At 44.4% G+C, this 25,902-nt stretch overlaps 1 protein-coding gene across 2 annotated transcripts in view; it reads right to left on the bottom strand.

The window, feature by feature from the left end:
* LOC137372316 (sperm-associated antigen 16 protein) overlaps positions 1–25,902 on the bottom strand; it is a 1,170,879-nt gene that overhangs the window by 315,760 nt on the left and 829,217 nt on the right. For both annotated transcript variants that reach the window (XM_068036139.1, XM_068036138.1), the window contains one exon: positions 8,282–8,408. In XM_068036139.1, the coding sequence (XP_067892240.1) occupies positions 8,282–8,408 (127 nt within the window). The remainder of the gene's footprint in view (positions 1–8,281; positions 8,409–25,902) is intronic.

Below are 25,902 nucleotides of genomic sequence, written 5' to 3' on the forward strand. Positions count from 1 at the left end.
TTGCAACTTAATCAGCCCAGGTCTAGGAATTCGCTTCTCTCAACCAGGGATCCATTGTTGAAGTGATTAGGTTTGAGTGGTTCGTCTCCACCAATTTAATGTCCAAGTGATAGCCTTAATGCCCTGCTAACGGGAGCAGGATAGGTAGTTCACTCAGATTCCCAGGTCATTGTTCTTGCTGGGACTGGGCAGACAACTCGTCTCTACCTTGATGCATTGGAATGTGGGGTATAGTGATGAAAATTGCAGTGACCATCTTAGCTGCTAGTAAGGTCATATTTTCTCTGTTTCTTTTTCTTTTAAGTTTAATTCAGGTTTCCAGCTGGTAGACTAAAAAAAAATCTTTCAACTTAGCACATTTCATGACACATAACTGACCTATTGAGGGAGTATAAGCCAGTATGTGCAGACAAGCCAGGTCATGCTTCTCTGGTGATTCGTGCTCGCCAGCATTTTGATGGTGGCAGAGTAGCCTCCTGCCACCTACCATCTTGGCCCCTCTGAGATTAATTTCAAACTTACCCTTCCCCCACCAAGGACACCTCCATTTTGAGACATCTTTGCGTTCTCCTGCCTGCCTCAGCAGCGCCCACCTCCCCACCTCTCTCAATGGGGCTGCTGAGGCTCTCGAGCTGCCAGCCCTGTGATTGGGGCAGTAGCATCGGGCGCCTGCCCACCATCCTTAATTGGACAGCAAGCTTGGAGGTGGCCAATTAGGTAGCCACCTCCGGGAAAATAGCTCCTACAGTCTGGCTCCTGGCCAGTGTGGACTTGGGACCTCCATTTGGTCCTGATGCGGGAGGTCAAAGCCATGGGAAAATTCTGTCCAATGTCCAATACGTAAGTTCCCATTAAATTTTGTAACAATTCCCGAGAGTGGGATTTGAACCCACATCCTCTGGCTCACAGAGTCCTACTCAATGAGCTGAGGCTGCCACCTGACTAGCTGGACAATAATGGAGTGGTGGCTCTTCCTACTGACAGATGCTGCTGGCTATTGTTCTGATGCACTGGGGGCCACATGTGTACAGTTAATGATGCCCTAGGCACAAAGTAAACCAGCCACTGCTTCAAGTACTGTCATTGTTGCGGGGGCAGAGTGGGGGGGGGGTGGGGGGAGGTGGGTGAACAGCCTGGGGTTGGTTTCTGTGGGCGGGGTGTGAAGAGCTCTAGAAACATCCCCGTTCTCAACAATGGAAGAGCCAAGCACATCAGTGCAAAAGAAAAGGCTGAAGCATTTGCATCCATCTTCAACCAGAAGGGCCGAGTGGATGATCCATCTCGGCCTCCTCCTGAGATCCCCAACAACACAGATGCCAGTCTTCAGCCAATCCAATTCACTCCACCTGATATCAAGGATCGGCTGAAGGCACTGGATACTGCAAAGTAAAGCCTGGCTTGGGTATAAAATTAAAATCCGACCTGGGCCCGACCCAACCACTGCCAACCTTAACCTGACCCGGGCCCGAGTCCTTCAAATCTTTTCCATGCCCCACCTGACCCGAAAATATCAAACATGTTATTAGTACAGAATAAAAATCGCGTCAAAATGTAGATTTAAAAAAACCAATACAAAACAAAACCGAACCACAGCCAACCCAACCCGACCCAACCCGAGCCCGAATGCTGGACACAGAATATAGACCCGACCCGAACACATGTAGTCAGGTTTGGCCGGGTTCGGGTCGGGTAGCCAGGCTTACTGCAAAGGCTATGGGCCCTGACACCATTCTGGTAATAGTAGTGAAGACTTGTGCTTCAGAATAGCCGTGCCCCTAGCCAAGCTGTCCCAGTACAGCTACAACACTGGCATCTACCCAGCAAATATTGCCCAGGTATGTCCTGTGTACAAAAAGCAGGGCAAATCCGACCCAGCAATTACCGCCCTATCAGTCTATACCCGTTCATCAGCAAAGTGATAGAAGGAATCATTGATAGTGCTATCAAGCAGCACTTGCTCAGCAATAACCTAATCACTGATGCTCAGTTTGGGTTCTACAAGGGCCACTCAGCTCCTGACCTCATTACAGTCTTGGTCCAAACGTGGACAAAAGAGCTGAACTCTAGAGGTGAGGTGAGAGTGACTGCCCTTGATATCAAGGCAGCATTTGACCGGGTATGGCATCAAGGAGCCCTAGCAAAACTGGAGTCAATGGGAATCAGGCAAAACTCTCCGCTGGTTGGAGTCATACCTAGCACAAAGGAAGATGGTTGCGTTTGTTGGAGGTCAATCATCTCAGTCCCAGGGCGTCATTGCAGGAGTTCCTCAGGGTACTGTCCTAAGCCCAACCATCTTCAGCTGCTTCAGAAATGACCATCCCTCCATCATATGGTCAGAAGTGGGAATGTTTGCTGAGGATTGCACAATGTTCAGCACCATTCGCGTCCCCTCAGATACTGAAGCAGCCCATGTCCATATGCAGCAAGAACTGGACAACATCCAGGCTTGGGCTGATAAGTGGCAAGTAACATTCGTGCCACACAAGTGCAATGCAATGACCATCTCAAACAAGAGAGAATCGAACCATCTCCCCAGGACATTCAATGGCATTACCATCGCTGAATCCCCCACTATCAACATTCTGGGAGTCAACATTGACCAGAAACTGAACTGGACCAGCCACATAAATGCTGTGGCTACAAGAGCAGGTCACTGGCTAGGAATTCTGCAATGAGTAACTGACCTCCTGTCTCCCCAATGCCCGTCCACCATCTACAAGGCACAAGTCAGGCGTGTGATGGAATACTCTCCACTTGCCTGGATAGGTGCAGCTCCAACGACACTCAAGAAACTCAACACCATCCAGGGCAAAGCAGCCCACTTGATTGGCACCCAATCTACAACCTTCAACATTCACTCCCTCCACCAGCAACGCATAGTGGCAGCTGTGTGTACCATCCACAAGGTGAATTGCAGCAACTCACCAAGGATCCTTCGATATCACCTTCCAAACCTGCAACCTCTACCACCTAGAAGGACAAGGGCAGCAGATGCATGGAAACACCACCACCTGCAACTTCCCCTCCAAGCCACACACCATCCTGACTTGGAACTATATCGTTGTTCCTTCAATGTTGCTGGGTCAAAATCCTGGAACTCCCTTCCTAACAGCACTGTTGGTGTACCTGCACTGCAAGGACTGCAGCAGTTCAAGAAGGCATCTCACCCCACCTTCTCAAGGGCACTTAGCGATGGGCAGTAAATGCTGGCATTGCCAGCGATGCCCATATCCCCAGAACGATTAAGAAAAAGAGCATGGGATGGTTACTGTGGAGTCGGTGAAGAGCCCAGGATTGGTTCCTCGGAGGGAGGGGGGAAGAGCCTGGGTTTGTTTACTTTGGAGAGTTTGAAGAGCCTGGGTTTGGTTACTGTGGGGAGGGTGAAGAGCCCAGGTTTGGTTATTGTCGGGAGAAGTGATACTGCTACGTAGCCTTAGGTTTGAGAGTGCAAAATGTATTGACATCTTTTTGACAAAGCCCACCAGTAGGCTCCTCTGATTTTCATCTGAGCTAATTTTTGAAAATGTCATTTGTGACAAGAGGTTACAAAGCACATTCTTATTGAACAACAGTGTCCTGCCTTAAGAAATCCATTATTCACTCTCACTAATTATTGAACTGTGAGTAATCCAATGAAGATGATATCAGTAGCTAAAGTATAAGATGTCACGGAAAAAGGATTGGGATCTGGCTTTTGCCTGTTCATGAACTTCACCAGAATGATACAGGGATCAAATCTGCTTTTGCAAAAAGTTCTGAAAGAACCATTAAGTTAGCCACAGAGCTCACCGATTGAACATAAGCCATTTGAGTTTGAATAACATGGAAATGCTCTGGCCTCATCTTTATTGCAAACATGCAACACAAACCATTAGAGAGCCGTCAATCATCAGAATTAATAATGGCATGTTGTCTGTAATAACCAGCTCTATCTCCACATGTGGGTCATGGAAGAGTGCCTAGGGAACCATTGTTTAAGGAATTATAACTGTAACAACCTTGTGAATTACTGAAGAGTGATAAACTGGGGACATGTGAAGAAAAAGTTCTTACAATCGAACTGCCAAAGCAGACTTCTCTGAGCTAAAGGTGTTCATATCAACGGTGAGCAGGATTTAACATTTTCTATGGATCCAATAAACAATTTAAAAAAATCTGGTCATTATCAAATTGCTGTTTGTGGGATCTTGCTGTGTGCAAATTGGTTGCCGTGTTTCCTACATTACAACAGTGACTACACTTCAAAAGTATTTCGTTGACTGTAAAGTGCTTTGGGAAATCCGGTGGTCATGAACGGCACTACATAAATATCTTTCTTTTCTTTTTGTTTGATAAGTGTTTACTATATATTACAATATAACTATCCAAATCACTTTGATACATGCTACCTCATCGCAACTGTTTCATTGTTTTGCTTGCTTACTCAAATTAATATAGGACTATTCAACTCTCACATTCCCAGCAATCAAGCTGGTGCTTCCTTTTGTAAGAATTCTGAATAATTCAGCTCAGAAGAAATTACGAAGTGTGGTGATATGGAAGTTTTTTAAAGATATAAATGGTCACCAGCTTTTGAACTGAGAAAGGAGAAATGAACAGAAGGGATATTTCCAGGAGTGGATCTTATAAGTGATGTTGGGAAGAATTCCAGGAACATGCTAGTATTTGTGTGTTGGCTTTCACTGTAGTAGCAATCAATGGAGGAACAGTCAGTCTCTGCTGATTCTGCTAGATTCTAAATTAGCAGGTTAAACCCAGTATGAAGCCAAGGTTACCCATTAGGGGTTCCACTGGGCAGCCATCTACTGCATCTTTTAACGTTGCATGTGATATGGTGCAGATGCACTACAATTACATGTCCAAAAAACAACCTGTTAGAATTTGTATTTCCATCTAGTCCTCAAGATTTCCTATCTAAATGTAGGGGAATGGCTGACGTTGTTTTACTGCATGGTATACAATTGATATGGTCATCATAGATTTGAGGTTATATGATTGCACAAATGACATTGTAAAGGTAGTCCTTCTTGTATTGGAAAGCGCACTTAGAATACAGCCAACAACAACATGCATTTATATAGTGCCTTTAAAGTAGTAAAATATCTCATGGCGCTTCACAGGATCGTTATCAGACAAAATATGACATTGAGCTACATAAAGTGATATTTTGACAGGCGAGGAAAAGTGGTCAAAGAGATAGGTTTCAAGTGAACATCTTAAGGGGAAGAGAGATGTAGAGAGGTAAAGAGCTTTAGGAAGGGAAATAGGGAGCTGAGGGTTTAGGCGGCTAACGCCTGAAGGCCAATGGTGGAGCCATTGTCCGATCTTTTTGATAAAAGCGGACATTTTAAAAGCAAAAACAGTAATCAAAACTTTAGCAGTACCTGAAATGGGAGAAGTACAGCTGTGGTGGTATATTCCATGATTTATAATCTTTTGCAGACAGGTTTAGTGTTTCTTTTGCACACTAAATCTTTCTTAGTATTTAGCATTCTTACAATCAGGGGCAATTTCTGATTTTGTTCTCCCAGTACAATACCTTGCTTGGCAAGAATGTAAATAAAAAGAGTTTTGAACAATTGGAAAATTGTGAGAGTGTGTGAGGCTCCTCATGGCAGTACAAAGTCAGGACATGTACATCCTGTGGTATGTGGGAAGTCATGGACACACCATGTGTCCGAGACAAACACATCTGCAGGAAGTGTTACCGTCTGCAGAAGCTTGAGCTCTGGGTTTCAGAACTCGAGCAGCGGCTGGAGTCACTGTTGTGCATCTGCAAGGCACAGGACTACGTGGATAGCACGTTTAGGAAGGGGTTTACACCGCAGGTTAGCAGCATGCAGGCAGAGAAAGAATGGGTGACCGCCAGGCAGTCTAAGAGAACCAGGGAGGCAATGCAGGAGTCCCCTGAGTCTATCTTGCTTGCTAATCGGATTTTCATTTTGGATACTGGTGAGAGCGATGATTCCTTAGGGGAGTGCAGCCAGGGCAAAGCCCGTGGCACCATGTGTGGCTCAACTGCACAGGAGGGGAGGAAGAAGAGTGGAACAGCAATAGTGATAGGGGATTCGATAGTCAGGGAATCAAACAGAAGGTTGCAAAAGTCACCCCACTATTTAAGAAGGGAGGGAGAGAGAAAACAGGGAATTAGGACCTGTTGGCCTCACATCAGTCACTGGAAAAATGCTAGAATCTATTCTAAAGGATGTGATAAATGTACACTTGGACAATAATAATCTGATTGGACATAGTCAACATGGATTTATGAATGGGAAATCATGTTTGACGAACCTGTTGGAGTTTTTTGAGGATGTTACTAACAGAATTGATTAAGGGGAGTCGGTGGACGTGGTATACTTAGATTTTCAAAAGGCCTTTGATAAAGTTCCCCACAGGAGGTTAGTTAGCAAAATTAAAGCACATGGGATAGGAGGTAATATACTGGCATGGATTAAGGATTAGTTAACATGCAGAAAACAGAGAGTAGAAATAAATGGGTCATTCTCGCATTGGCAGGCTGTGACTAGTGGGGTACTACAGGGATCAGTGCTTGGGCCCCAGCTGTTCACAATAGATATCAATGATTTGGATGTGGGGACCAAATGTAACATTTCTAAGTTCGCAGATGACACAAAACTATGTGGGAATGTGTATTGTGAGGAAGATGCAAAGCAGCTTCAAGGGGATTTGGACAGATTTAGTGAGTGGGCAAGAATGTGGCAGATGGAATATAATGTGGAAAAATGTGAGGTTATCCACTTTGGTAGGAGGAACAGATGTGCAGGGTATTTCTTAAATGGTAAGAGATTAGAAAGTGTAGATGTACAAAGGAACCTGAGTGTCCTTGTCAATAAGTCACTGAAAGCTAACATGCAGGTGCAGCAAGCAATTAAGAAGGCTAATGGTATGTGAGATTTTATCGCAAGAGGATTTGAGTACAGGAGTAGCGAAGTCTTGCTTCAATTGTATAGAACCTTGATTAGACCACACCTGGGGATACTGTATGCAGTTTTGGTCCCCTTACCTTAGAAAGGATATTATTGCCATAGAGGGAGTGCAATGAAGGTTCTGCAGACTTGTTCCTGGGATGACGGGACTGTCCTATGAAGAGAGATTGGAGAAACTGGGCCTGTATTCTCTAGAGTTTCGAAGAATGAGAGGTGATCTCATTGAAACCTACAAAATACCTAGAGATAGACAGGCTAGATGCAAGTAAGATGTTACCCCTAGTTGGGGAGTCTAGAACCAGGGGACACAATTTCAAAATAAGGGGGAAGCCACTTAGGACAGAGATAAGGAGAAATTTCTTTACTCAGTGGGTTGTGAATCTTTGGAATTCTCTACTCCAGATGGCTATGGAAGCTCAGTCATTGAGTAGGTTTAAAGCAGAGCTTGACAGATTTCTAAATACAAATGACATAAGGGGATATGAGGATAGTGTGGGAAAAAGGCATTGAAGTGGACAATCAGCCATGATCGTATTGAATGGCAGAGCAGGCTCGATGGGCTGAATGGCCTACTCCTGCTCTTATGTTCCTATGAAATTATCCCTATTGTATTGTCTTTGTTATAACACTCTATATTCATGTTTCCCATGGGATATCTTCTGAGGGTACACCATTATTCGTTTTTTTTCAGAAAAAAGACTATTATCTCAGGAGGATATATTATTGACAGTGCAAAATTCCCTGAGACAGCACCATTCTTGAATAAGTAAATCATCAAAATTAAAGCTCATAGATGCTGGAGGTTTTGATGAATTATGCATGAGTGAATAGAACAACAAAATGAACGAGTTTGCTGTGAGAAGTCTGTGATTAAGCAGAGCGGCCAAAACTTTCAAAGCATTTATATAAAAACAATCTACTGTCTAATTTCACATTTTATCAAAACTGATAACATGCTCTTTTAAAAAAAAATAGCAGTACACAAATTGAAATACAAAAGAGAGGAAGAAAGAGAGCACGTAGGCTGCCTCCGCAATGGAACTGGATCATTTGTCACCTTGCTTGGCATGGTGTAAAGGTAACCAAACTCTATCTATCTAGATAAGTATATGAGGGAGAAAGGAATAGAAGGATTTGCAGATAGGGTTAGGTGAATTAGGGTGGGAGGAGGCTTGTGTGGAACATAAACACCAGCACAGACCAGTTGGGCTGAATGGCTTGCTTCCATGCTGTAAATTCTATGTAAAAAAAAAACCATTTATAGTTTATCAAAGTAAAGCACTGACAGTGACTCATTACAGCAGGAAGATCAAATGAGAAAAGGTTTTATTTACCGTTCTGGCATCCCAGAGAGAGAGGGTCTTGTCCGCTGCACTGGTGAGCAGCGTGTTAGAGAACGGAAGGAACTCAACGCTGTTCACAGAATCGACATGACCTCGCAACGTCTGTCTACATCTCTGACTGTAAAAAAAAAGAAAGTTGTTAGAAATGGATCAGTTGTCTGCAGACAAGTGCAGTCAAGGCATTTCCATCACTGTCAATTCTAAGTGTCGAATAGAAGTTTAATCATGAGCTAGCCTGGCTGAAATTAAATCGAGCTGTGCAGTTACTAGGTCACTGGCTCCTTCTCCCTTTTATTAAACAGCTGAGACTAATTACCGGCTCTGTATTATTTCCCACATGCTCAAGATGTAGCAGCAGCTTCTTTTATCTGGCAAAGTAATGTGATGATGACTAGAGATACCACATTGCCTCATTTCAGTTTCACAGGAACAGTTCACCTGTCACACATGGAGACAATAAATGTCACTGTCTAGACCGGACTTGCACTAAGATGACTTTTAAGCCCAGACAAAGCAAGGCACGACGGTTTTTTTGACACAAAAGCAATGTTGAAAATGATGACTTTCACTGTCAAGATGTGAACTGTCTCATCTGAAGTTGGCTGACAAACAAAAAGGGCACAAGATACAAGCAGGTGCCACAGGTCATGTATTAGGTGTGTGCCACCCAGTCAAGCAAACAGCTACAGCAGACATCTGTGAGATTAATTAGCCGCCATAGCATGCAGACACAACCTACTTCACCCAGCAGGGTAAAAATAGATAGAAGTGATGGGCTCTGACAGAGTCTGATGAATCAAATGATTTGTTGTTTATCGTCAATATGTAAGTAAGCATTACAGCACCTATGTTGTGCTTGAAGACAATGCAGTTAAACTGATGGGTTCTTTGAACATTTAATTTATAACTATTGTGCGGACTGACATCTTTATGTACCCAAATGGCTTCTGACAAGCAAATGTATTGTATTTTTTCTTCTCAAGACACAACTGTTATGTGGAATGCATTATGTATCTTTTCAAAAAGCTGCTAGCTTTCGAGTTCGGGTTTCTTTACAGAACTTGAAAAAGGAACAATTGCTGTTCATGTCTATTCTGCACAATGAAAATGCATAACCTCTAAGCACATTTCTTTCAGATCTGTCTTCCACTAGAAATGCAATTAACATATATATATAATTTTATTTTATTTAGAGATACAGCACTGAAACAGGCCCTTCAGCCCACCGAGTCTGTGCCGACCATCAACCACCCATTTATACTAATCCTACACTAATTCCATATTCCTAACACATATTTCCCTACCACCTACCTATACTAGGGGCAATTTATAATGGCCAATTTACCTATCAACCTGCAAGTCTTTGGCATGTGGGAGGAAACCAGAGCACCCGGAGAAAACCCACGCAGACACAGGGAGAACTTGCAAACTCCACACAGGCAGTACCCAGAATTGAACCCGGGTTGCTGGAGCTGTGAGGCTGCGGTGCTAACCACTGCGCCACTGTGCCGCCCTTAATATCTTAAAACGTTTTATTCAAGCTATTTGCCTGTTGCAAAGAAGAATAAAGCAGTAACAGTTCTCACTTTTTTTTCTTTGGTGAAAAAATTAAATCCCAGCAATGGCTTTGTTTAGGAATTCAATAATTACATCAACAACATGTCATTTACCCTTATTCTTTCCTTTGCTACAGGCACTGGCTCATACTTGAGTATGCTTAGACCATCTCACCCAAGTGGCCAATCTTCATGAATAAGCTTTGTGTTGGCAGTTTATTAAATTTGGTGCTGGATGTGTCAGCTGTGGCTCAGTTAGTAGCCCTCTCACCTCTGAGTCAAAAAATTATGGGTTCAAATCCCAATCCAAAAATTGAGCACATAATCCAGGTTAACACTTCACTATAGTACTGAAGGGTGAGATGATAAATCAGAGGGCCCATCTGACCTCTCGGGTAAACATAAAGGATTCCGTGACACTCATTCAAAGAAGAGCAAGGGAGTCCTCCCTGTGTCCTGGTCAATATTTACTCCTCAACCAACATCACTAAAGTAGATATCCTGGTCTTTATCACATTTCTGTTTTGGGAGCCTTTCTGTGTGGAAATTGGTTACCACATTTCCTACATCACAACAGTAACTTCACTTCAAAAGTACTATAAAATGCTTTGGAATATCCCGAGGTCGTAAAAGAAACTATGTAAATGCAAGTGTTACTTTCTAGTGGAAAGCACTGGACAACGATCAAGAACAGGAACCCTGGCAGATTTCACCCTCTCCTTCCCCCACCCACCCATTCCTTATGTGTTGTGGTCAGTTATCACATGGTTGAGGTCTGGTAGCTCATCACAATCCAAGGATTTAACCTTGGGTGCATGGCTCAGCACATTTACTCACTGACTCCATTGGATGAATTGTATTTCATTTCCTCTTAGGATCCTTGTAATAGACTAAAATTCCTCTAATTAATAAACATTCCAGTTAATGAACAGAATTGAACTGTAATTTTACTTGCAGCAACGTATGGGCCTGATGGCCTTGTCTCATCCTGAATATGCAAAAGAAAACAGAAAACCATTGTCCACCAAAGAGGGAAGAAGACTGACTTTTACCAGATTAGATGTGCTGTTCTACACTGGAAAGAAATGTGCCAGATGTATACTGCCACAGTTTTAACTGCAGGGGTTCATTAATTTTTTTGTTGGGTTCCCACCCACAAGCAGCCTAATTGGTAGGCTAGAGGCTTTTTGGATGGGAAACCTGCGTGACAAAGCCAAAGCCAATGAGAACAGGTAGGTGTACTGGGGAGTGAGAGAAATTGGGAGAAGGATTCCGGATTGCTGGGGGGGCAGTCCCAAGTACAGCAGGGCATGGGTCTGGAGTGTAAGGAGGGTTCTGATTGTGGAGGGAGTCTGGATCATGGGAAGTGATCCCAATCATCATGGGTTGGTGGGTTTGGTGGTGGTTGGCGGGGAGGGAGGGGGGGTGAAAACAGATCATTGGAGGGTGGGGTGGGGTGGGGTGGGGGTTGATGTTTACTGGGATAACTTGTTGGGCATGGGTCCAGAGCAATCCAAAGAGACTGAAGAAACTGAAGGGAACAAACAAAACTCTGCACAGCTGCAGTGGGCTGAGGAAGTCCCAAAAATCCCACAGGGGGCGATAGGGCCAATAAAGATTATAGAGGCTAAAGGAAAGCCAGCAGAATTTAAAGAGGCCAAAATAAAGCCAGAAGAATGTAAAATGGCCAAGGTAGAGCCTGTTGAATTTAAAGAGGTCAAGAAAGAGCCTGTTGAATTTAAAGGAGCTGAGATAAAAGCAGCAAAGGCTGAAGGAAAAGCACCAGAGATATGGTTAGCTGATGTAGACCCAGTAAAAACACATAAAGTAAAAATACATAAGAACTTAGTTGAAACAAAAGGGCTAGTCAATGAGCAGTGTGTTAAAGCATAAGGGGGGCTGGGTAGTAAGAGGCCACAGCACACAGATGGCCGAGGAATTGTAGATAATATAGAAAAAACATATTGATGCTCCCAGACACTGTCCTTGCACATAGCAGATGAAGGAGTCGTCATGGACACAGGATATGATTAGACTCACAGAGGACAATGGGAAACTGTAAAGTGTTGACCAGGTTCTCACTGAGCCAAATAAGGAATTAGCATTATGTCTTTATACCAGACCCGTGTGAGTAAGTAAGAGGGGAGGGTCTTGGAAACAAGATTTAACCCCTGACTGAAACTGCTGAGAGGCACGGGAACCCTGGGTAAGAACACTCGAGAAAACACCCTGAGTCAAGGGCTCAGAGAACAGAAGAGCAGCTGCAAGTCCGCGACTGATCACCTCATGCCTTGATGGGTAGTATACTGTGCAAGTAGTGAGAGCTTATACTTTGATGATTCTTGATACTGTGCAGGTTAGTGAGAGCTTGTACTTGATGATTTAGTGCGTGAATAAAATATTGATATACCTTTCACCAATCAGCTTCCGTGGATTCTTTAAGAGTAAGTGCGGATTAGGCACAACATAATTGGTGCCCAACGTGGGGCTCGGTTATAATGCTATTTTGAATAGCCTCACTGAGTTCGAAGTAATTTATAAACCAAGTTACGAATTCGACAGATCGGATTGGTGAACGGTTAAGTAATTATGGCCCTGGCCAGGCCAGAGTGGGAGTTGGAACTCTGGAAATATTTGAAGGGCAATTGCTCCCGTGGATAGATTTTGCAGTTAAACAGTACGCAGGTGAGGGGTCTGTCGGGGTACAGCATTGGGAGGATGCGCGTACCCACCAAGCCAAATGGGCACCTAAGCTAGTGAAAGCCACTGCTATAGCATCTGGTATGAGGAATTAGATGAAAAGGAAAGGGAGAATGAATGATTGAAGCAGGAGTTGCAGAAGTCAGAAAAAGAAAAGAATGAGTGGCATGATAGGGCCCTGAAGGCAGAAACAGTTAATGCAGCACAGGTGGTGCATTTAAGCCAATTCCAGTCTCAGGCCGAAAAGGTTGAATACAGTTGCAATAAGGCTGAGAGGGAAGCAGACAAGGTGAAGGAACAGCTCGCAAGAGCGGATCTGAAATGCTCTGACTTACAGACTGCAATGATGGTTATGCACCACTGACAGAAGGAGCGGGCGTACCAGTCAGCGGATCATACCAAATGTCAGCAGGAGATAAGTAAACTCCAGTCTAAACTCTCAGCGCAAAGGGGCATCATATGCGCGTTTGCGGATAGGGAGGATGATGACAATGACGTCGTTAATTGGACCAACTTGGGAGACCAGGCCAGTAGCTACCATAACGATGAAAATGGGTCATGGGATGATCCACCTCCCGAACCGCCTGAACCCCCAATTGAGCCGTCAGCCCCCGCCCTGGCCTTACCTATGGTGCCATTGATACCTAATCAAACAGATGGGGTCCAAGGGGGACAGACGCTAACATATACTACTCCATATACTATCACTCAATTGGCAGAAATGTAGAAGGAGGTCCCTAAGTATAACGGAACAGGGGACGCGTATGTTACTTTTGCGGCTATAATCCATCAACGGGCTCTGCACGGATTTGACAATAGAGAGGAGGTTAAACTATTGGGAATGTGTTTAGATCCCATACTCTTCTCTGCATTGCCGCAGGTACAGCAAGGGGGAGAGGGTATCCCAGATGAAATGGAGGCGGCAATATTGGCATCATCAGGGTGCAATAAAGGGGATCCCACGGAAGGCTTGCAAAGTGCCAGCAGGGGTCGAATGAGCATCTGGTGGCTTTTGCCAACCGGTTATGGAATAATTTCAATGGAGTTTATGGGCCCGGATTGGACAGAGTTAATCTTGGGAATAATACATCCAGATGGGTGCGCACTTTGATTGCTCATTCTAATGAGAGTAGTCAGAATACATGTGAAAGTTATGATCCGGAAGAGCAAACCCACACTGAACAGTGGGCTCTCCGACGTATGACCCGTGTATGGGAGAGGCCTGGGAAAATGGGAAAAAGATAAAGACAAGGGAAAGGATAAGATCACAGCCTTTCATCCGAGGGGCCCGGGAGCAGTATGGAGGAATGAGGGACCCGGGAAGGGTCGAGGTGGTATGACTAGGGTACCACCACCATTTCGTTATGAAGAACAAGTAGGGCGGGGTAGAGTGATGGCCAGAAACAATTCCCTCTGCCCACAATCGGCAGATGTTATAATTGCGGGAAGCAAGGACATTTCATCCATGATTGTAATGCGCCCCCGGCGACATTCCAGGGAAGGGGAACAGGGAGCACCGCCCCTGTACACTCCGTTGCCTTTGGAAGGGGCCAGGTGGCCAGTGCCTCAGCAGCAGGAACGCGAGGGTGGTCGATACCATCCCATGGCTCCTGTTGGTGAAATCCGGAGAAGGGCTGGACAGAAGGAAGGGTCAACCAAGTCGGTTACCTGGGATTCTGATCTAGATACCGACTGGGAAGATTGATGGTGTCAGGCCTCGGTGGAGTGGGTTTGCAAAGGGGGGGTGGGATCCGTTTGGGTGACCGGTGGTGAAAAGTGAGGTAGGAGGCCGCCTCACTATGTTTTTGTGGGATACCAGTGGCTCCCGGACAGTCCTGAACCAGTCTAAAGAAACTGACCCTTCTTGGCATACCCAGAATAAAGTGACGTTAAGTGGCTTTACGGGTCATATTCAGACAGGGATCAAAACTAAACCATTATTATTCAGATTTGGTAACTGTTGTTTTAACCATGCATGTGTGATCTTCAAGTTGGGACGACCAATGGAAAACATTTTGAGATCAGATATAATGAGGGAACAAGGCTTGTCTTTTGATCCGGTGAATTGTTGCATCTGGAAAATGCCGAACATGCAGGGTTTCTCTGGTATGATCCAAACGGATCAATACACAGAGAGGATCTGCGCAATGGCAGAATTGTGGTTAAAACCAGAGGACATGACTGCTAACACGGCAGCGCAGCAACTTATTGAGCAACACCGTTTGGTGTTTGCAACTCACAAGCATGATTGCGGACGGATGACAGGGGACGTCCTAGTTGAGGGGCCAGATAGTCGACCCCAGAGACAGTATGAGTTCCCCAAACAGGCGGAGATAGAGGTAAGGAAGGTCATTGACAGTCTCCTACAACAGGGTGTGTTAAGACCAGTGGTATCCACCAATAACTCTCCTATTTGGCCCGTCCGTAAACCAGATGGAACGTGGCAATTGACTATTGGCTATCGAGAATTAAATAAGGTTACGCCCTTGACAGCACCTACTGTTGCTACGAGCCCTGCAACGATAAGGCAGCAGTTCCTACAGTCTAAGTGGTTTACTGTTTTGGAGATTAGCAATGGGTTCTGGTCCATACCGCTGGCACCACAGTGTCAATATAAATTTGTGTTTACGTTCCAGGGACAACATACACCTGGATGTGTCTCCCCCAGGGATTTCATAATAGTTCCTCAATATTCCACCAGCGGGTGGCACAGGGGTTAAGTCTTTTCTCCCGATCAGAATGTTTGATCCAATATGTGGATGACTTACTACTCCAAACAGAGAGTAAGGAGGAGCACTTAGACTCCTTCGACTCCTCCAGAAGATCGGAGTGAAAGTTAACCCTAAAAAAGCAGATAATGAAAGAAAAGGTTTCCTATTTGGGAATAGTAATAACACAGGGAAAGCATGAGATAGAGCAAAAGCGAGTGCAGACAATCCTCGAACTCCCCCTACCACAGGATATTAAGGCTCTGAGATCATTTTTGGGCCTCGTTGGGTATTGCAGGAACCATATTGTTGGATTTGCCTTAAAGCCAGCTCCTTTATATGATCTCCTGAAAAAGAATTCCGAGTGGGTATGGACATCAGAGTATACGTCAGCGGTTGCAGCATTAAAACAAGCGCTGGCCACAGCTCCGGCGTTACAGGTGCTGGACCCCATCCCGACCCTTTTCCCTCGAGGTCGCTACCACTGATACTACCTTATCAGCGGTATTGCTTCAGGAAAAACATGGTCAATTTTGCCCAGTGGAGTATGCATCTCGCTTGCTAACATCGGTAGAACGGGCTTTTATGGTGTGTGAAAAACATTTGCTGGCTGTCTTCTGGGCGATTCAAAATTGTACTTATATTGTCGACCTCAGCTCCGTAACTATCCGAACTGAACACACGCTCATCCAGTTGTTACTGGACGGACAACTGAAGGACGGTAATGTTAGTCTGAATCGTATTGCTCGGTGGACCTCGCTCTTGCAAGGTAGAGACATTTAAGTAAAAAGGGCAAGGACTACTACGTGCCTGGCAGACCATTTAATCTACCAGGGCGAACCCCATGAGTGTCAGGTTTTGACAGCAAAGGCCCTCAAGGGACCTTTTGTGTCAAAATCATTGGGGGGTGTACAAGGGAAGGAGCCAGAAATCAATCCAGCGCTCAAAGCACTCAAAATGTTTGTTGACAGTTCCTCTACAGTGGAGGACAGGATTAGGCAGACAGGTTGTGGATTACATGTACAAGATCATAAAGGAACACCTATTAAAGACATTGCCTTACAGTTACCGGTGAGTTTAAGTGCGCAGGGTGCAGAACTAGCTGCAGTCGCTTTTGTGGTGACACAACCACACGTTTCCCCCACCGGTTGACATATATTCTGACAGTATGTACATCTATAACAGTTTAACCGAGTACCTACCTCTGTGGGAAGCGAGAGGCTTTGTGTCGGCAGATGGAAAAACTTTGCCGTCTGCCCCATTACTGCAGAGAATAGTAAAGGCAGCAAGGAAAGGGGAAGGCCAGTATGGGATCATTAAAGTAAAGGCTCATAGCAAAGAGACCCCCGAAGGAAATAAGAGGGCCGATGAGTTGGCAAAGATGGGAGCAAAAGCAGGGAAATATTGGGATCTGAGGGGAGATGACACGAACCTCATAAGTGCGATGACAGTCTCCTAGCTTAAGATTGAAGATCTGGTAGAGGCGCAAAGCCAAGATCCCATGCTAAAACAGATATGGAAGGGAGAAAAATGGCCAGAAGAGTATTCTAGATGGAAGTCAAATATACAGACGGATACAGGATTGGTACTGAAGGAAAGAAAATATGTAGTGCTGATACAGGATAGGAATCAAATAATTTATCGATGTCACGATGTGCAAGAACACCTAGGGATGGAGGCTACGGAAGGTAGGATAAAGGAGTTGTGTTGTTGGCCAGGAATGGGGGGAGATGTGAAGCATTATGTGGAAAACTGTTTGATTTGTGCTCAAAATAATCCAGACCAGTACGCACAGAAAGGAGAATTACGACACACACGTCCGGTAGAAGGGCCGTGGACGAATCTGCAGATTGATTATGTGGGGCCATTGCCTCCATGCAAGGGAGGATTTAAGTATGTATTGGTGATCATTGATACCTTCACTAAATGGGTAGAGGCTTTTCCCACTAAGACTAACACAGCACGGGTAACTGCTGATATTTTAGTGCAGCATGTTTTTACTCGATGCGGGTTGCCTCAAAACATAGAATCCGATCAAGGGTCTCACTTCACTGCTGAAGTGATGCAGAGTGTGATGACTATGTTGGGGATTGATCAGAAATTCCATATAGCCTATCGCCCTCAGTCAATTGGGATAGTAGAATGAACAGGACTTTAAAAGGAACATTGAGAAAGACAGCACAGCAAAATAATTTCACCTGGTATAAGGTCCTACCCTACGTCCTGATGGTAATCAGAAACACGGTATCCGGCTCCACTGGATTTACCCCCCATGCCCTAACAACGGGATTACAAATACGAGGGATAGAAACATTGTTGGGGTTAGAGCTTGCTGAACCTGAGATGACTGCCCTAACCCATGAGAAATTTATGGATCAGTTATTGGAGCACCTGTGGGCAACTCAAAAGATAGCAGTGGTACAAATGGGCAGAAACGAAAACAGAGCAAGGCATATTTTGATGGAAAATTAAAGATGGTAGAACTAGACGTGGAGCAACAAGTTATGGTCCGAATGCAATAAACAGGAGTCTTTTTGTCCCCAAGATACATTGGGCCATACCATATAGTGGATAAGGCCAGCCCGTCAGTGTACAAGGTAATGATGAGCACAGATAGGGCACGCTGGTACCATGTGAACCAACTTAAACTATTCGGAAAACAGAATAGCAATTAACACCATGTGCAGTTAGATGCACTAGGAGAGGTGGAAATGGGGCAACTGGGAAACACTCCTGCCCAGGGAGGAAACGGGCAGGGTCCTCAGTTCTTAGAGGATGATAAGGAGGACTTAAGCTTTGCATTCCAGAGAATGTTTTTAGCGGACCCAGGGGAAGCCACTTCCTCTGGAATCACAGAAGTTGAGAAAGGTAGCATTAAAACAGAGAAATTAAATGTGGAACCAGCTGTCCATTCAAAGAAATAGCCTAAACCACCGCTTCAGACAGAGTGGAGGCGGATGGAGAAGCCAGAGGGGAGTGGTCTGTCAGAACAAGGGGTACGGGGTCAATTAATCCGCATAAATGATGATGGGTTTGACCCAGCTGGGGTACATTAATCAGAACTGTAAATAAGAGCAGGTGTTATCTTGATCTTACAAGTAACAGAATGAAATTTTGGCATCTATCGCTCATGACGACTGCTGCGGCTGTGGCCGTCAACACGTTGAAGGAGGATGACAGACCGTATAACATCAAGTGCTGTAACGGAAACTGGTTCAGGGGAGAACATCCAGATGACATGGTCTGACTGGTAGAGGTACATGGCAAATACCAGGGGCGAAGATGGAGATGGGGATGAGCATTGGATCTTTTTTGTAAAAGTTACTATCGGACAGTGGATATGTGTCGAATGCCCAAAAGCGACCACTTTAGGGGACCAACCAGGGGGCCCCAAGTTCCCTGTATGGCAGTGCGATGATAAAGACTGTAGAAACTGATCCATATGTGTGAAACCACACAACGATAGGGGCTATTGGCTCTATTGTGTTGGGGAAAACAAAAAAGGACAGTTCCTATTCCAGGTCGTGAGATTGAACGGGCAAGAAGCACCAACCCCACGGTTAACCCCACATCCGAATTATTAATGATTAGGGTTACAACCCAACAGCCACAAATGACTGATCTCCCTTGCCCTGCCTTAACTGCAGGACCAAAAAATGGACTTGCGATAATAAAAACTAATAAAATTGGATACAATATACAGCATGAGTTGGTACCGGTAATATTGAATATCTCAGATATCCAGCTACCTGACTGGTGCCCTGAGAAGACCCGAGAGTTGTACAAGGTGTTACTACAACAATTGCTGTGATGAGGGAGTAATAAAGGGAAAGAGATGTAAACGTAGTTTAGTGAATGACATAGCCACAGTCTTTAATACGGGAACTTCAATTGTCAATACTACAGATTTGAAAAATGTGGACCAGAAGGTTAGAACTCTCAGTCAGCTAGTAAAGGATATTTTGAACAAGCAACAAAAGGGACAGAGTGGTGAGAGTACTAGAAGGTCATGCTCATACTATTAATGATATAACAGAAAAGGTAAAGGAGGTCCACGATATTTCAAATAAGGAAAGTGTTTGTAGTACATATGGTTCATGGATGTTAGAACAAACCCGGGAAAATTTGAGGCAAATTGATGCGGGACAGGTGCCAGTTTGGATAAATAACACCCAGTTGGAGTACTTAGCTGGTCACACAAATGATAAAATTACCAGGTGCCAACTCAGAAAACTTGTTAAGGTATGGAAAGGTCAGGAGTGTGTAAATACAAAATCTGTGAGTATTTGAGTGGTATTGGGAATACCTGTAATTCCAAAAGATAAGTTAGGGATGTAATTATATGAAGTAGAGAATATAGGGGTGATAAGGGGAAAAGATTACATAAAATACTATGATATATTACCCTCTGCTGTGGAAATTGGAAGAGAGATAATTGGGACAACATTGTCTGAGTGTAGTCTGGAATACCTGGTGGTTATATGTCCTCATCCTATATATAAAACAGCAGAATCAAAATGTGGATTTAATGCCACTGTAAATTGCACCATGGAAACTGGGAAAGCATTGTCACGGCTAACCCATGTGGCCTAAATGGGAAAGGGGAGATATGCTTAACCACCATGGCGAAGGAATACTAGTATGGACATAACCAGACTTGTCTGGTGAGCAACAGTACGTTCTGTTTCAACCCACAAATACCAACCAGAGTAGGAAAGATGGACTTGGTAGACATACATAAATGAAAGACAGAAACTATAACTGTGACAGAAAGTATTAAGGAGAACTTGATAAATTACCTCCGGGAATACGAATATACTATTCAGCCATTGCCCACGCACTTGGGTAAAGAGAGAAAGCAGCTAGAAGCCATTGGTGTAGTGTACTACAATCTGGAACAACAGTTGAAAAAGCTACAAGATGAGATTGATGAGATAAATGATTCTACTTGGTGGGAGGACTTATGGAACTGGGGGGCAAATGTGCAGATACACCCCTGGTTTAGAATTATCTCCCATGTCCTGATAGTGGTTTTGGTTATCATGGTGTTATATGTGACATACTTAATTTTGAAACTTAAGAAATTAATTAAGCAATGTGAGAGGATGTATGAACGCACGTTGGACAGCTACCTTAAAGTCAATCAGTATTTGAACTTGCTCTATAAAAAGATAGACAATTAATTATGTAACACGGGGGTAATGGTATAACCTATTCGTATATACTTAAATTGCATTAATGAATGATCAATGTACTCTAAAAATGAAATTGCGAATGTATTATGTTCGCACAAGTGATTGATTAAGCAATAGTGATGCTTAAATCGTGCTTTCTTTAACATTACACTGCTTATGCTTTTGCTTTGAAAATGAAATTGTAATTTCACAAGTGTACTACCTAAGAGACATGAGAGCATGATCCCTTGGGCATAGCCCTGCAGGATCAAACTGGGGGATGTAGACCCAGTAAAAACATATACAGTAAAAACACATAAGAACTTAGTTGAAACAAAGGGACCAGTCACACAACAATGAACAGTATGTTAAAGCATAGGGGGGGCTGGGGAGAAAGGGCACACAGCACACAGATGGTTGAGGAATTGTAGACAGTACAGAAAAAACATAATGACACTGACCTTGCACATAGCAGATGAAGGAGTCGTCATGGACACAAGATATGATTAGAATCATAGTAGACAATGGGAAAGTGTAAAGTGTTGACCAGGTTCTTACTGAGCCAAATAAGGAATTATCATTGTCATTATACCAGACCCCTGTAAGTAAGAGGGGAGGGTCTTAGAAACAAGATTTAACCCCTGACTGAAACTGGGGAAGGCACAAGAACCCTGGGGAAGAACACTTGAGAAGATACTCCTGAGCCAAGGGCTCAGAGAGCAGGAGAGCAGCCGCAAGTCTGAGACTGATGACCTCATGCCTTGATGGGTAGTATACTGTGCAAGTAGTGACAGCTTGTACTTTGATGATTCCTGATACAGTGAAAGTTAGTGAGAGCTTGTACCTGATGATTTAGTGTGTGAAAAAAATATTGATATACCTTTCACCAATCAGCTTCTGTGGATTCTTTCAGAGTAAGTGCAGATTAGGCACAACACTTTGATCTTATCTGGGTCTGGGTATATTCCTATGGCAGAATATATCGACCCAAAGAAGTTGATGTGCCCAATGTTGACCTGGTACTTCTTGCTGTTAAACACAAGGCCCTAAGGACAAACAGCCAGCATGAGAAAATGCAAGTTTCAGTCATGTTCTGCCTTGGTCCGCCCCATTACCACAATACCATCAGCTATACAGATACAGATTGGGACATTTTCCATTATCCTATCCATCTGTTGTTGGAAAATGTCCTGGCTGACGCACAAATTAAACGGTAACCATCTGATACAGTATCTCCCGAATAGCGTTCTAGAAGTTGTGAGTAGCTGGGACTTCTTGGCTAAGTGGACAGACCAGTAGCCATGATTTGCGTTGAGCTTTGAAAAATATGTAGCACCAGTAAACTTAGGATTCAGCTCCTCCAGGGTCAGGATTTTATGCAGGCATCTCTTGATCTAAGCAAATCCTGAGATTGCCATCTTACTTCAGCACGCAGGTAATGGAGCTGCACCATTCGGAATGCTGGTGCACTCGGCAGATAACCCTGACATGGTCAATGTTATCCAGCTCCATTTTAAGCATCTCTTGAATATGCACGCTGCATTTCATTGGCGTGTCAATTGTAGGAACTGGATCCTCCCTCATGTACAATATAGCAACACCCTTGAAATCACCAATTGCATCAGACCTGTCTGGGTAAGGTAGTTTCAGGTCTCTAAGTGACTAAATGCACTCTATGTTGCAACCTTTCATACCTGTCATTGCAGTGCCGAACTCATGTATTGTGACGATTCGTAAATCTTGGTATACTGGAAGTCCTGTGACAGCTGATCCAGTTGTGTCTACAATATAAAACATTTGTGGTAGCCATTCGGAGCTCCCATAACTGCTCTAAAAGATTATCATTCCAATGCACTTGATTGGAGAACCATTGTAGGCAGTCAGCCTAGCCATGTTGGGTTGCACCATAGATTACCATTTCTTTAAGTCCATGCCCTTCAGTATACAGAGGGCAGAATATTTACACTTGCTCCAGTGTCAATTTTCACTCTGAGCTTATGCTTGCCACTCATCTGTGAACATATAATCCCAATCATGGCAAATGCCTCAGATTGCGTAATAGCATTGACAAGTTGATCCAAGTTAACTATGTGAAATGCTTGCTCGCTGTTCACACGAGTGCACTTTTCATCCATGTCCTCCTGGCAATCTGTCTCTCTGCTGACCTGATGTACTTGCTTGGGCTTTTGCTATGTGTTGGCATACTTTTCCTCTGCCATCCTGTCTCGCAGATGTTCTCTCTGCCTATGATCTGCTACCATTCCCGTGTGTAGTATCTGAGCTTAGCCTTCTGCACTGCCTTGGCCAATGTCCTCGTATGCCACAAGATTTGCATAGGTCCTGGTATGCCTGATAACTATGAATTGGGTGAGTCAAGCCACATTTGCCACAAGACTTATCAGACTTCTGAGCCTTGGTAACGATACCAATTATTGGAGCTGCCCCCAATGCTTGTAACTATTGATGCCCAACCATGATGGCTCCAAATTCCTTCCATTAATAAGCAGTGCTTCTCTGATGTGCCCTTTATTCTTTTCTAGCAGATCTTTTTGAAAGGCCTCTATTGGGGTAGACATGATTACTGGTCTATAATCCATTCTGACAATTCGATATCTATGAAGTCACAATATTGAGCTTTGGCTTGGCAGCTTGCAATAAGCTCGGGCGGCACAGTGGCGCAGTGGTTAGCACCGCAGCCTCACAGCTCCAGCGACCCGGGTTCAATTCTGGGTACTGCCTGTGTGGAGTTTGCAAGTTCTCCCTGTGTCTGTGTGGGTTTCCTCCGGGTGCTCCGGTTTCCTCCCACATGCCAAAGACTTGCAGGTTAATAGGTAAATTGGCCATTATATAAATTGCCCCTAGTATAGGTCGGTGGTAGGGAAATATAGGGACAGGTGGGGATGTGGTAGGAATATGGAATTAGTGTAGGATTAGTATAAATGGGTGGTTGATTGTCGGCACAGACTCGGTGGGCCGAAGGGCCTGTTTCAGTGCTGTACCTCTAACTAACTAACTAACTAAACTGGTCAATGGACTCATCTTACCTTTGCCAGTGGTTATAAGCTCAAGCCTATGTACTCGGAAATTCACCCGCACCTTCAATTGCTGCTCCAGAAATGTCCATTTCTTGCTAGGGTCCTTCCGATCCTCAGCTGACAATTCTGATGTATTGATCCGTTGCAGGCCCTCATTGCCTAGTGCATCTTAATCTCGATTGACTCATTGATTCAGGAAACACAGTTCCATCCATTGTCAAAACAGTTTAAGTTCAGATGCTCTATCCGACACCTTCCAATCCCTAACTGGATATCTGGAAGCCATTGTCTTACTGATCCTGCAGTTTTACAAATATAGCACTTTTTACAGGTTTTCATTTTCATAGATACACTTTTTTTTCTTGTTTAGACAGATTAATTTTCTGCAGGCCTACCCCTTGTAAAATGGGACTACCTCATTTTTTTTAAACAGAAATAGAACTTCTTTGTTTACACAGCTTGTTTTTTTTAAGTGAGAGATTAGCTGTTTGTTTTTTTGAAAACTCGAAGAGCTGTTTTTTAAACTGAATGTTTTAAAGATAATTGCGGCTTGCAGTACCGGCAGCTGCCACAGCCAGCCTTTTACTTTGTGCTGGACCTCCAATAGCACTGTCGAGTTCTTCCCGCTCTTTTTGGCTCAGGTCCCACACAAAAAGAAAAAAAAAGCAGGTAAACTAAAACAGTAATGGCAGTAGCTGCTGTTTTCATATTTTTCGACCCACTACCAGATTAGGTGAAAGCTCCGATTTCCTGGCAGATTGCCTGCTGTAATTTCAACACCTCCCGGGGTCGTATCTGTAGTCTAGCTCATTGCAGCACTGTGGAATCTCCTGATAAGTGCTCTCCTACCAGATCTTCAGCCAATCCAGGTAGGCAGCCTGCTGCTGTTTGTTTGCTCTAGGTGTGTTCTTCAGAAAAAAAATCGAACATTGCCACAATGTAATAATTGGTGGTCTTTGGATAAAATAGATTCCAAACGTTGCCACCAAGTAATGTTACTTGTCCCTTTGGTATGAAAACTATTGTAAGATTCAGAGGACTACAAGTAATATCCAAATAAAACGTGGGTTTTATTATAACTTAACTAGAACATGTTTTATTTGTTTGTGGGATATGGGCATCGCTGGCTAGGCCAGCATTTATTACACATCCCTAATTGCTTGTGAGAAGGTGATGGTGAGCTACCTTCTTGAACTGCTGTTGTCCTTGGGATGTAGGTACACCGACAGTGCTGTTAGGAAAGGAGTTTCAGGATTTTGACCCAGCGACAGTGAAGGAATGGTGATATGGTTCCAAGTCAGGATGATGTATGACTTGGAGGAGAACTTGGAGGTGGTGGTGGTGTTCCCATGCATCTGCTGCCCTTGACCTTCTAGGTGGTAAAGGTCACGGGTTTGGAAGGTGCTGCCAAAGGAGCCTTGGTGAGTTGCTGCAGTGCATCTGCTGCCATAGTGCATTGCTGGTGAAGGAGTGAATGTTGAAGGTGATGGATTGGATGCCAATCAAGAGGGCTGCTGTGTCCTGGATGGTGTCGAGCTTCTTGAGTGCTGTTCGAGTTGCACCCATCCAGGCAAGTAGAAAATATTCCACAACACTCCTGACGTGCCTTGTAGAAGATGGTTGACAGGCACTGGGGAGACAGGAGGTGACTTACTTGCCATAGAATTCCCAGTCTCTGACCTGCTCTTGTAGCAATGGTATTTGGCTGGCTGGTCCAGTTCAGTTTCTGGTCAATGGTAACCCCACAGGATGTTGATGGTGGGCGATTCAGCGATGGAATGCCATTGAACATTAAGGGGAGATAGTTAAATTCTCTCTTGTTTGAGATGGCCATTGCTTGGCACTTGTGTGGCGCGAATGTTACTTGCCACTTATCAGCCCAAGCCTGGATGTTGTCCAGGTCTTGCTGCATATGGACACAGGCTGCTTCAGTATCTGAGGAGTCACGAATGGTGCTGAACATTGTGCAATCATCAGTGAACATTCCCACTTCTGACATTAGGATGGAGGGAAGGTCCTTGATGAAGCAGCTGAAGATGGTTGGGCCTAGGACACTGCCCAGAGGAACTCCTGCAATAATGCTCTGGGACTGAGATGATTGACCTCCAACAACCGCAACCATCTTCCGTTGTTCGAGGTAAGACTCCAACCAGTGGAGAGTTTTCCCCTGATTCCCATTGACTCCAGTTTTGCTCGGACTCCTTGATGCCATACTCGGTCAAATGCTGCCTTGATATCAAGGGCAGTCACTCTCACCTCACCTCTAAGTTCAGCTCTTTTGTCCACGTTGGATCAAGGCTGTCATGAGGTCAGGAGCTGCGTGGCCCTGGCGGAACTCAAGCTGAGCAAGTTATTGCTGAGAAAGTGCCACTTGATAGCACTGTCGATGACCCCTTCCATCACTTTGCTGATACTCGAGAGTAGACTGATAGGACGGTA

Source organism: Heterodontus francisci, chromosome 7 (assembly GCF_036365525.1).
Source record: "Heterodontus francisci isolate sHetFra1 chromosome 7, sHetFra1.hap1, whole genome shotgun sequence".
NCBI lineage: Eukaryota > Metazoa > Chordata > Chondrichthyes > Heterodontiformes > Heterodontidae > Heterodontus > Heterodontus francisci.